Raw genomic sequence first — 12,409 nt, 5'->3', positions numbered from 1 at the left:
CATTGATGACACTCTTGATGCTCTTTCTAGGCATTTACAACTTTATTTTGTTTTTTAAGTATCTATTTTTTATTATTTACATGGAACTTTTAGAAGAGTGGTAGGATTCATACAAGTACTGAGTCTGCCATCTTTAGTCAATATCTCTAATTCTTTAAGAATAAAAATTAAATTTAGCCATCTTTACATTAGGTTCTTATACTTCAAAGAACTACTGTAAATACAGTTACCCTTACCAATGAAAAGGAAAATCTAAGCATATTTTGTTATTATCCCACGTTCTGCCTTAGAAACAGCTGGCTCTCAAAAGGACAATTATATAAAATACAGTGTTCAGTAAGAACTGAAGTGTCAATATAGATACAAATGAATAACTTTGTGTTTGATAAAGATTCTTTCTCACCCTACAAGAGATACGCTTCCAAATTTGATAATCGTTTTAACAATGAGCTATGGATATACTCTTTTCACTTTCATACAAGCATCAAGCCTTGTAGCAGGGTTTATTGGAAAGGGCATGGTTTGGGAACTGGAAATATTAATAATTTCTATTTTGTCCAATCAAGTTTTCTGACTTTCCATCAACTTATCTATAAAAATTTGATAGAAATATCTATAACACTTGGAAAATTATAAATTTAAGTACAAATATAAAGGTTGAAAAATAAAGATTATGACATTGCAGAAGACATAATGTTATTTTGTGGGTCTTTTTAGATTTAACTCACCTCTTACTACACTCCATTCTCCAAAATGATTGTGTCCTTATGGCCTGGTATTTTCTATCACATCCAGCCATTTGTTCAGAAAGCAAAATAAAGATGGTAAGCCAAATGACAAATTAAGTTTATAGATAAATAAAGATACATCCTATTGCAATGCTTTTGTTTTTGAAATATCAAGTCAGGCTTCATTTTCTGGTTTAGTTAAAATGCTGTGGGAAGCTTCTCTGGGACTAGAGGACATTGACCTTTGGAAGGTGTTGTCTGCTCCTGAAGAAAACTCCTGGCTGTTTAAAGGAATGGGGTGGAGTGGAAATACACCCAGACAGGAAACCTCGCAGGTGGGGAGAAGAAGAGGGCCATGCCCAAAAGCAAGTCAGTTCATTCACCTATCAGATCCTTACTTCTAAGTAGGTCTCTGAACTCAATTGGCCCTCTCAGAAACATGTACGTTACTGACCTTGTATATCAGATCTGGGTTAATGTTTATGTCATGCACAAAGAAATAACTCTGAGTACTTTAAAAAAAAAAAAAAAAAAACAACTAGCCCTTCCTTTTTGCAGGGGAGTTGCAAGTACTTAATTTATAAAATTTCTATTGAGCATGAAGATTATTCCCTAGAAGGAAGCCTTTTCTGACCCCACGGATTATATTAGAATCCCTATATCTTGCCCTCAAAACATTTATCTCAGTGAAGAGACAGCTGCCCATTTCTACATATGTACAAATTCTGAATCCCTGAGTCAGGAGGCAGAGAGGTTAGACAGCATGAAGTATTTTCCGACCTTCTCTTAGGTGGCCATGACAATGCATCCACATGTGGCATGGGCTGGGAAGCCATGCGCTGTTTTTTCAAGCCAACGCCAAATTCCCTATGACTAAAGGACACTCCTACTATATATAGCCTGGCAACCTGCTGGCCCTCGTTTTCCATATCATGGGTCAGGGTTTTTGTCATCACTGGTGTTTTGGAGGGAAGCTAGATATGACAGAAATTACTCTGAAGTCTCTGTCTAGGGGAGTGGGTGAGGTCCGAGGCTGACCAGAGTTCAAGTCACGCACCTTTCTGAGCCTGATTCTCCTCATGGGTCGAGTGGGTGTTTGAGCTCAGAAACAGCAGTCCCCAATCTTTTTGGCACCAGGAACTGGTTTTGAGGAAGACATTTTTTTTCACGAAAAGCCAGGTGGGGTGAAGGGGTATAGTTTCAGGATGAAACTGTTCCACCTCAGATCATTAGGCATTAGATTCTCATAAGGATCACATAACCTAGACCCCTTGCATGTGCAGTTCACAATAGGGTTTGCACTCCTAGGAGAGTCTCATGCCACTGCTGATCTGACAGGAGGTGGAGCTCAGAGCTCAGGTGGTAATTCTCACTCACCCACTGCTCACCTCCTGCTGAGCAGTTAACAGGTCACAGACTGGTACCTGTCTGCAGCCCAGGGGTTAGGGACCCCTGCTCTGTGATTGTAGTGGCCCCTCTAGCCCTGGTGCCCTGTGCATCTTGTGATTCCAAATCTGAAATTAATTTTAATTTTATAGACAGAATATTTTGGTTCTTGTCTCCTTCTCTCCAAAACCAACTGCTACTTTATTTTGGGTAAGATTTGTCATAAAACCTAAAATTATAATTCTCTTCATAGTCCAGAAGTATTACTTACACACCTACTTCTCTCTTTTCTCATGATAGAAAGAGTTTACAGGTTATCATTTCAAATAAGGCTTTTAAAATTATAAATAGAGAAACAACATTTGGGGATATAGAATAATTCACAAAGCAGTAAACAGTCTGAAAAAACTTATTGAATCAAAGAAGAAATAGTTTGAGAATGAATTTTCTAGAATTATATAATCTTGTAGCCTCAAAAATAAGTCTATTTCCCTGTGAGAAAGACATATAAAGAGTATAATTGATTATCAGAAACTTGGAGCTTTAAATTTTAACAAAACCTACATCACAGCTACTTAAAGAAAATGCATTCAAGGTGAGACTTTTAAATGTAGAATTGCCCAACCATCCTTCAAATTCAGACAGTATATGCTTATGAACATTCTTTCCTACAAAAAAATTATAGTTTTTCCCCAATAAATGATGCTATTGTCACCAAGGACCAAAGGATGAAGTGATGGAACAGTCTGTGGCTTGGGTGTAGCCATCTGCCATCAAAACCTGCCTATTCTCTATATTATCTTCTGCAATGAACCAGCGCAGAGAATGAGTGGGCAAAGCAGTAGCATAAGAAGGTCATCCACAAAGGCACTCTCCATGGTTTCCTTGTTCCTTCAGGAAATCAGCTCCATTTAATAACGGAAAGGAGAGCCAAGTGCTCCAAGAGCATAGGAGGAAGAATGAGAACGCTCACTCCCAATTATTCAGTGACTCCTCATTACCTGCAGGATAAATGATGAGCTCTTCCTGCAAATGCTTCGGGTGCTCAAGGTTCCCACTGTCTGTGCCCAGCTGACATTGCAGCCTCACCCACGCTGTAGGGAGTCATTAGGGGATGGGGTCAGAGAGGTAACCTAAAGCCATATGAGTTAGGACATCAAATCAGGAGTGAGGTGGGAGCCATTGTAAGTTCTGAGCAAAGAGTGACAGCGTACGCGTTATATTTTATTCTTATTCATTCTTCCCAAATGCACTCCACGTTCCCAGCATACGAACCCACTCTCCTGAGAACTCCCCAAGCATCCCTGCCCATAACAATCTCATTCTGCCTTGGTGCCCATCGCCAGGGACTCTCCTACATAAAGCTTCTCTGATTCCTCCAACAAGGTGGGACTCTCCCTCCTACTCTAATCCCACGAATGTCCAAAGTACTTGGCTTAGACCACAGTTATTGCATATTCTGCCTTGGATTAACTTTCTTCCTGTTTGCTCTGAGAATACTCGCAGGAGAATCTTGTTGCATTTTCTGCCTTGGATTAACTTTCTTCCTGTTTGCTCCAAGAATACTCGCAGCAGAATCTTGAGTCTGCAGCATTTATCCTAAGAAAACTTTGCCATGAACTATTAATATCTCACTTGTATTATTTTCGCATTGCTGCAGTATATCAACTTTGAAAACAAAAGACATCATTCTATTTATAGCATTCTTTTTTTAGTAATGGTAATTCCCCTTACATAATTTATCTCTAGCTCACAGAAAATGTCAAAGCCTAGAAAACTAGCATTCCTATGTGTGATGTTAGCATCATTCTTGAACCGTTATTGGCCAACAATTCATTTGATGAATCTGGTTTTTCCTAAATAGATTATTCTGATGCAGATGATTCTGATGTTAGTTCTGTTTAGAACTAACTCCAAGAACAGTTTTTATATTTTATTTTCACATTGAAAATCAGTCAGATTTGCTTCAGCCTCGAAGAGCATGTTTATGTAAAATTAAATGAGGGCCAGCAATGAGCTGTACTTTTTTTTCCAAACTGGAAGAGGGAACTATTAAGAGTCAAATGATAACATTAGACATGTCTTCCTTTAAGCCTCAGCTAGATTGCAGATCTCTTTAGTCATGGATTACACTTTATACAGCAACTCAGTGTTGTTCCCTCAGCTGTGAGAGAGGCCTATTGCCTCCACGAGCTCCACTGATCAGTTTCCAAGCCCTGGGTCATGTAACAGCCAGCCACCCCCCAACAGCAGTTTTGCCAGCAGGTCCAACAGTTCAAGTTCATCCCCACTTCTAAAAACATACTGAGTGGATATATTCATGTTCAAAAAAGTTGTAAACACATGATCATCTCAACCATTTTTCCCCAACGAAACTGCTTTGGACATAGACATCTGTGTTACCCTTAGAGAAACTGCTGGGATTTGTTGTCACCACTTGCTCTCATGCTTGTATTGCACTGACATCTTTGTTACCCCTATTCATCACGTTTCCATTCCCCCACTAAAAGGCATATTCTTTGGCCTCACAGATTTACTTCCCTCACCTACTGACTTTTGCTCACCTACTGACCTTTGCATCTGTAGATGTGTTATTTCCATAGCTCTTCCAGATCTTCTTCCCTTCTTCAGTTGTAAGTGAAATCCAGAAAGCAAAGAACCAAAGATAACCTTCTACCTTTGTTCTAACAGGATTTTGTACCACTGTATCAAGACTTTGAAAATTTTTATACACGAAACCTTTACATGCGAATCAGAGACAACTGGAACCGGCCCATCTGCAGTGCCCCAGGGCCTCTGTTTGACGTGATGGAGAGGGTGTCGGATGACTATAACTGGACATTTAGGTGAGAGCGCCACTTGGGGGACTTCGGGAAAAGAAAATCCTTTCAAGGAAATCCTAGCATGGGCACTAGATGACAAATCTGAAAAAAACAAGGCATGGAAGCCGTTGGTTTTGTATCATTTATGCCTTTGCAAGCCCTCCTGATGCCACGGGAGGAAGGCACAGTAAAGTAATTCAGCAGCTGCCAGAGTGGCTTTTTGGATTATAATTAACCTAAGACCTGTGTCAGAAGTGCAGAACACACCAAGCCAGCCAGGAAGATCCCTTTCAGCTTTATTGACAAATTCTACTCTCCTACTTCTAGCTGAATGAGACAGTGATGACCATCGTTCTCGTTCCGTTAGAAGGCTCTTGCTGGAATTTAAACCAGAGCATAAGTGTCATGGAAATAAATGCCCAAGGAAAATCAGGGCTAACTAACAATCCATGGCTCAAGATGTCTTTCTCCAACGCTCTGCCCAACTTCATCATGGATTTACCTTTCTCTTAGGGAAAACCATTTTTCGGTAACAACTTTTTTGATGCATAATAGATGTACATTATTTTGGAGTACGTATAATAATTTAATACATTCATATAAACTGTAAAGATCAAATTAGTGTACTTGGGGCATCCATCATCTTAAATATTTGTTTTTTTATGACAGAATCATTTAAATTATTTTCTTACAGCTATTTTAAAATAGACCATACATTATTTTATAAACCACAGTCACCCTACTGATCTGAGTTTTATTTCTTCTATCAAACCGTATCTTTGTACCTGTTAGTCAACTTCTCCCCCTCCTCCCTACCTTTTCTAGCCTCTGGTAACAACCAATCTACTCTCCCTTCATGGGATATGCCTTTTTAGCTCCCATGTTACAGATTTTAAAAATGTGATATTTGACTTCTGTGCCTTGCTTATTTCATTTAATATAAAGGCCTCCAGTTCTATCCAAATTGGTTCAAATGACAAGGTTTTCTTTTTTTTTTTTCTTTATGGTGACAACAGTGCAAGTTAATAAGAAAGAAAATATATGATTTGGGCCAGACCTAAGGCCTCTCCAGCACTAGGATAATTTTTTTTTTTACATTTGGAAAAATAAGACTTTATTAAATCAAATGAATGGGTATATTTGTTTCCTAAGAAAGACAATGATAATGAACTTGGTGGAAGGAATAATAGCGGGTAGGAGTTTGCTGATTTTACTTTTAGCCTCATGGTAGTTGGTAGAGCATCTGGGAATGATTAGCTTTTTTTTTTTTTTTTTTTTAAATATGACTGCTTGTTCATTGCTGCAGCTTCAATTCTGAGTTGATGCTTGAACTACCAGCAGTATCCATTATTCCAGACGCGGTCCAAAGAGGGCAGTCAGTTTGCACTGGTCCTGGAGCTGTGATCAAAGTCGGCCCCAACTCAGCTTGGGGAAATTTTCTTCAACTTTCTCGTTTTCTTTAATAAATTTTTTATAGGACAATCTTGTTCGTTGGTTCCCAGAGATGTATCCTTCATCTTGGATCATCCAGGGAGGTGTGGCACCTGAGTGGATGTTACCAACTCCTGGTATATCCTGATGACCAATGAATATCGGAGATTGTCCTGTCTCCATCCAGTCAAGTCCTGGAGCTGTGGCAGGTCCAAGTTGGAGGGCTGCTGTGAGCTGGAAGCTACTTGGCCGTTCATCCTTTTCCAGCTTCCAGGGACTGACGAACCCTCTTCTGGGTCTGACAGTGGCTGAGAGGGTCTGGATCCTCTGAGGGAAACCAACCTCTAGGACAGACTGAACCACCTCCTGCCAGCTCTGTTCCACCTCACGGATCTGAGCTGCCATCTCCTTGGTCACCTCATTCTCTTTTTCTTCATAGGAACCCAAACCTTCCATCAGGGATTTTTTGAATCATGCATAGCCCTGGGGAAAGAATTGTGTGCTCATTTACATGTTTCCCTGCAGGTTTACTGGAAGAGTCATCAAAGATGTCATCAACATGGGCTCCTATAACTTCCTTGGTCTTGCAGCCAAGTACGATGAGTCTATGAGGACAATAAAGGATGTTTTAGAGGTGTATGGCACAGGCGTGTCCAGCACCAGGCATGAAATGGGTATGTACACTCACTGTTTTGAAATTTTTTCCTGTTAGGTCTCAGATTCCTTGTGCCTGCCTCTCAAATCTAGATCATATTTGGACTGTGTGCCTTAAAAAGGTGTCATGCAATATAGAAAGAAAAAGAGATATTTGGGGAAATTTCAAGCATTAGGCTGTTGCCAGGCAGTTTATTAATTACATGTTTCAATTCTCCAGAATAGACAAAAATGGATCTTTCCTGCCCATATTATCTAAAATAGCAACACTGTGCCTCCTCTAGCTGGTCCTTTTCTGCCCTTTCTTCCACTTTTCTTAATGATGTTCATCACTGGTTAAAATGATCTTGTATTTGTATGTGTATATGGCCTGTCTCTGCTCCTAAAACATAAACTTTGTGAGAAGAGGGGTTGGACATGTGTAATGTTGCATTGAACAAATGAATGAATCGACCAGGTGGAGCAGATGAGCAGACTGCCTCTTTATTTTCCTTTTAGCTAAAATGTTTTTCTTTTACTCAAAGGAGTAACATCTGTGAGAAGAAAACCCGCTCCTCTTCAATTCAGGAAGAAAGAATAATGCAAGCTTGCTCTTACATAGTGCTTTTCAATTCTTGGCATGAGGATAGAGAGAGGGAGAGAGAGGGAGAAGATTCATTTATTCAAAAAGACAAAAACAAAAAAAACAAACACCTGTGTAGGCAGCACAGGTGGTGTTATTCTCATCTTCTGGGGGAAGAATCTGAGATCATGGCACCTAAGTGATGTACTTAAGGAAGGTAAATAACCAACCTAATTCCCGGTCTAGCTCAGCTTTCTCTACTACAGCACTTCTCCCTCCCAGTGACACATGCAAGGTTCACCAGGTCGGTTAGGTCTGTCTAAGAATTGGAGGCAAATGTGACTAAAAAGGGATTTACTATCATGTTAATGAATTATGAACCACATGTCCCTCTTAGATAACCAGTTAGCAGAGAGTTTTAGAAACAATTTAATTATTCAGACTTGTGCAACAAAAAATTCACATTGAACAAAGTAGGTACCTTTTTATCCCAACATTCATTGGCTAAAGCTCTAGAGTTAATAGTGGGTGCACAGATTTCTTTAAAAAAAAATCTTACTTATCTTCATTTCGAGGCATAAGGGCTGGAGATGTTAACAGGGTGGAGATGAAAATGGGAGGCTTTACTCCACTTAGAAAGACTGGGCCACCTGTGATGCCCCATTTGGAGATGGGGCAGAGACTGGAGGAGTACCCCTAGCCATAAGGAGCACAGGGTCAGTAACCATTTGAGATATTTCCTCTGGTGCTGGTGACACCCAATACCAGGGTTGTTAACGACCAGGCAGAAGACACATTTCTGACAACAATCCCCCAACTCAAGGAGACAGAACACTCCCTATACAGGCGGTAGAGACTGAAGGAAAACTGCTTGATACAGACAATGTTCACTTACAGGGGAAGCCAGATATGGAACATGGGTCCCTGACTCTGCAGGTTTAGCAAACCCTAAGAAACTAGGCAGAAATGAAGGCCCCATTTGGTACTGCACTCAGCCCAAGTTCTTTCTCCACCTACTCACCCTTCTGAATCGCCCAGTTTTTAATATTTCTCCATTTCATTTAGCACTCCATGTCAAGTTCTAAGAAAAGGACTTTAACATTTTTCAAGTAAATAGTGAAAGACTCAAAGAGAAGCCACCCACACTAATTTTAGGCAAATAGAATGACTGAAACACGAATATAAGCAGTCAGTCAGGAAATGAATAAATAAAGAGGGGATATTTAAAGTATTCTGCAACATTAATAACAATCTTAACATGGCATGCAAGAATTAGGAGTAGCACAATTCTGAAAGCCATTTATTCTAAGGAACACAGGTAACTTTTGGAAAACGTGTCTTAAGAGAATATTTAACAGTACAAATGGGTTAACAATGAAAATTGGAAAGCTAAAAGTTCAACAATTTTTAGTAACCAAAATAGCTTCTTGAGAACCTACAAGTTTATGAACATTTAATCCCTAAAAAATAACTCCTCAGAGATTTTAGAAATAGTTTTCAATATTCCAGGGGAAAAAGGAAAATAAAATCCATGTAACAAAAAAGGAAAGACAGAAAAGGAAATAACAAGCAATCACTTAAAACATAAATAACAGATATTGTTTTGACAAAAAAAATGTACCTGGAAGAGATTTGTCTATCAAAAGAAAAAGACTGAGATTTGGCCAAAAACCTAAATTCAACTATGTGCTGTAATTTAAAAATATACAATATTAAGTTAAAATTATTTCAAAGGGTGAAAAATAGAAAGATATGTCCCACCAGGTACCTAGTGCCCACTCCCTGCTGCACCCACCAAAGGGACTCAAAAGGGTGGTTGCGTTAGTAGAAGGAGCAGCAAAGGAAGAGTCTAGAAGGAGGGTTCGTGGAGGAAGATTGTTTGCCAACCCTGCACCTATAAATGTTAAAACCGAGCCCCAAAATACAGCTGGAAATGATATATTTCCAGACACATCTGTACAGAAGTGCAAATGCTGTTTTCAAGCTGTGAAATTATATACTACTGCTTATTTTAGAGTAGAACTAAAAAATAGTGAAACACAAAATTAAGGGAGGCTTTGGCTACTTTATGGGTCAATTTACATTCCACGTAAATGAAGCAGCAAAAAAGAAAAAAATGATATGGTAATAGGAGACTATAAGGTGTCTCCCACAGTTGACAACCATTGAGCTAGCATAACCTTGATCTCCAAATCTGACAAAAATGCATTTAAAAAAGGGAAAAGTATAAATTATTATAACTTTATACATTTTATATATAAAATAGAAATGGTATTATTATTACTTATAAAGTAATAATTAGGTTAATTACTTATAAAGTAATAAAGAAGTAATAATTAGGTTAATTACTTATAAAGTAATAAAGAAGCCAAAAGTAAATAAATAAATGATATAGAAGACATTAACAATGTAATCGTTAATGACTAATTGTTAATTTAATAGTTATCTATTGAATGCTAAACCTTAAAACATATTACCTCTATACCTCACCTTTTTAAATCCTCATTGAATTTTCATAAAAATCTACTATATATTATGCCACAAAGAAAACCACATGAAATTCTAAAACGTAGAACCTACATAAGTCACATTCTTGAATCCTGTGAAATAAAGCTAAAAATTAATAACAAACTAACGATGAGATTACGGGAAGCAGCTAGTTGTGTAGATAGAGGAAACTATAAGTCTTACCTTACTAAGCAGGAAAGATGAAAGCTAGTAAACTGGGCAACCAACATAGCAAAGAATAAAGGAAAAGCAAAAGTATTGAATTATTAAAGTTAAAAACAGAAACTTAAGAATTTGAAAGAGTAATTTCTATTGAACCGAGCTGTCTGTACTTTTTTTTTATTTATTTAAAGAGTTAGAGTTTCATTCTGTTACCCAGGCTGGATTGCAGTGGTGTAATCACAGCTCACTGTAACCTCAAACTCCTGGCCTCTAGTGATCCTCCTGCCTCAGCCCCAAAAATACTGGGATGATAGGGAGGAGCCACCATCCCAAGCCCAACATCTGTATTTTTAATAAGTCACCACAGGCGATTTGGGTAAGCAGCCACACTTGACAACCTTTGAGGTAGCATAACCTTGATCTCCAAATCTAACAAACATGCATTTAATAAATGGAAAAGTATAAATTACTATTACTTTATATATTTTATATATAAAATATAAATAATATTATTACTTATAAAACTATTATATATTTTTCAAAGTAACATAATATTTTATAAATATATAAAAAGAAAATATAAATATATTTTGTAAGTAATAATATAATAATATATGTATTATATATGAAAATTGGCATTAAGACTAACAGTACATTCAAATCACAGAATAACATAATCAAGTGATTCTATTCAGGGATTAAAATAATACTTCAATAAGGAGATCATTTAAAATATTGAAATAGCTAATAAATAAACTGATTATCTTCACAGATGCTGCTAAGCATTTATAAAGTTCATTATCCATTTCTCTAAAATTTTAAATAGAATATAAACAAGAAATTCCTGAATAGAAAAAAAATATCTACCTTGAAGAGATCGTACTATGATTCTTGGTTAAATACCAGAAATATTTATTTTAAAGTCAAGGAAAAGATGAAGATGCCTGTTTTACTATCATTTTTAATAACCTTTGGAAGTACTAAACAATATAATTAATTCATTATTCATTCTTTAAGTTAATGAATATTTATCTAAAGACTATTGTGTGACAGAATAAGAAGTATATATATAACAAAGGAAGAGGTAAAACAGCCATTATTTGTAGATGAGTTTATTGTTCACCTTCTGGGTTTCAAACTGTGACCTGTGGAGGGCAAGTGAGACTTGTGGAGGGGCTGTTCTTGGGGCTACCAGAGAGACGGGGAATTGACCAAGTAGGACAGTGAGCCCATCCCTCACTATGCCTCTCCACTCCACTCAAAACAGAGTTTTGGTCCATTTTCCTCCACTTTACATATTTAAGTAATCAAAAATTTATTAGACATAAAAAGATTCAACAAAGAACAATTTTTAATTCATACAGTAAAGTTAATAATCAACTATAAACAGTAAGAGAATATACTAGGGAAATAATATTACTACTAAATATAACCAAAATTAGCAAACACCTAGGGAATACACTTATTTTGAAAATGTTTGGAACCTATTGAAAGAAAACTATAAAACTTTTATAAAAGACTTAACAGAAGACATTTTTAAAAAACGGAAATACCATATACTTGAAGGGGAAAATTCAGTACTGTGATTATATTAATTATTCCCCACACGAATATGTAAATTGAACACAAGCTCAATAAGAAGGGTAGAGGTGGATGGGTAGAAACTAAAAGCCCAGAAACGGATACAACATTGCACTCTCATTTGTATATGATAAGACGAGTATTTCAGATCAGGTGAGAAAAGGATCAATGATTTCATGATTAGTGTTATAACTGGTTGGTCATATGAGGGAAGAAGTTATATTCCCACCTCACACATTACATCTAGGTAAATTACACCTAGATAAATTGCAAATACATTTGAGATTGACATGGAAAATACAAAAACCACCACCACCACCACCAAAAACACTTTCAAAATAATTGAGTGAATGAATAAATGAATTGATGAAAAATATCAAATGAGTAAAATAAAACTACTGAGACAATTCAAATATGAAATGCACTCTGTGTGTTCCCAGGGAGGACCCTGTTAGGAATGTCAGACTATAGTTTTCTTGATGTGCGCAATGCTTTTCTAGTTTGTCACTTATGACTAAACCCTGCTCAGTTCTACAACCTGTGTTGGCCTGTCATCTTTTCCAGGTGACTTCACC

General features: G+C 37.3%; 1 protein-coding gene and 1 pseudogene across 4 annotated transcripts in view; one reads left to right on the top strand and one right to left on the bottom strand.

Annotated features, from left to right (window-relative positions):
- Nucleotides 1-12,409, top strand: part of SPTLC3 (serine palmitoyltransferase long chain base subunit 3) — a 167,495-nt gene that overhangs the window by 63,363 nt on the left and 91,723 nt on the right. For all 4 annotated transcript variants that reach the window (XM_030915896.1, XM_030915895.1, XM_030915898.1 and 1 more), the window contains 2 exons: nt 4,806-4,960; nt 6,893-7,041. In XM_030915896.1, coding sequence (XP_030771756.1) covers nt 4,806-4,960; nt 6,893-7,041 — 304 coding nt within the window. The remainder of the gene's footprint in view (nt 1-4,805; nt 4,961-6,892; nt 7,042-12,409) is intronic.
- LOC104655780 lies at nt 6,190-6,874 on the bottom strand (annotated as a pseudogene).

The sequence above is a fragment of the Rhinopithecus roxellana genome, chromosome 13 (genome assembly GCF_007565055.1).
Source record: "Rhinopithecus roxellana isolate Shanxi Qingling chromosome 13, ASM756505v1, whole genome shotgun sequence".
NCBI lineage: Eukaryota > Metazoa > Chordata > Mammalia > Primates > Cercopithecidae > Rhinopithecus > Rhinopithecus roxellana.
This window is presented reverse-complemented; position numbering and strand designations above follow the sequence as displayed.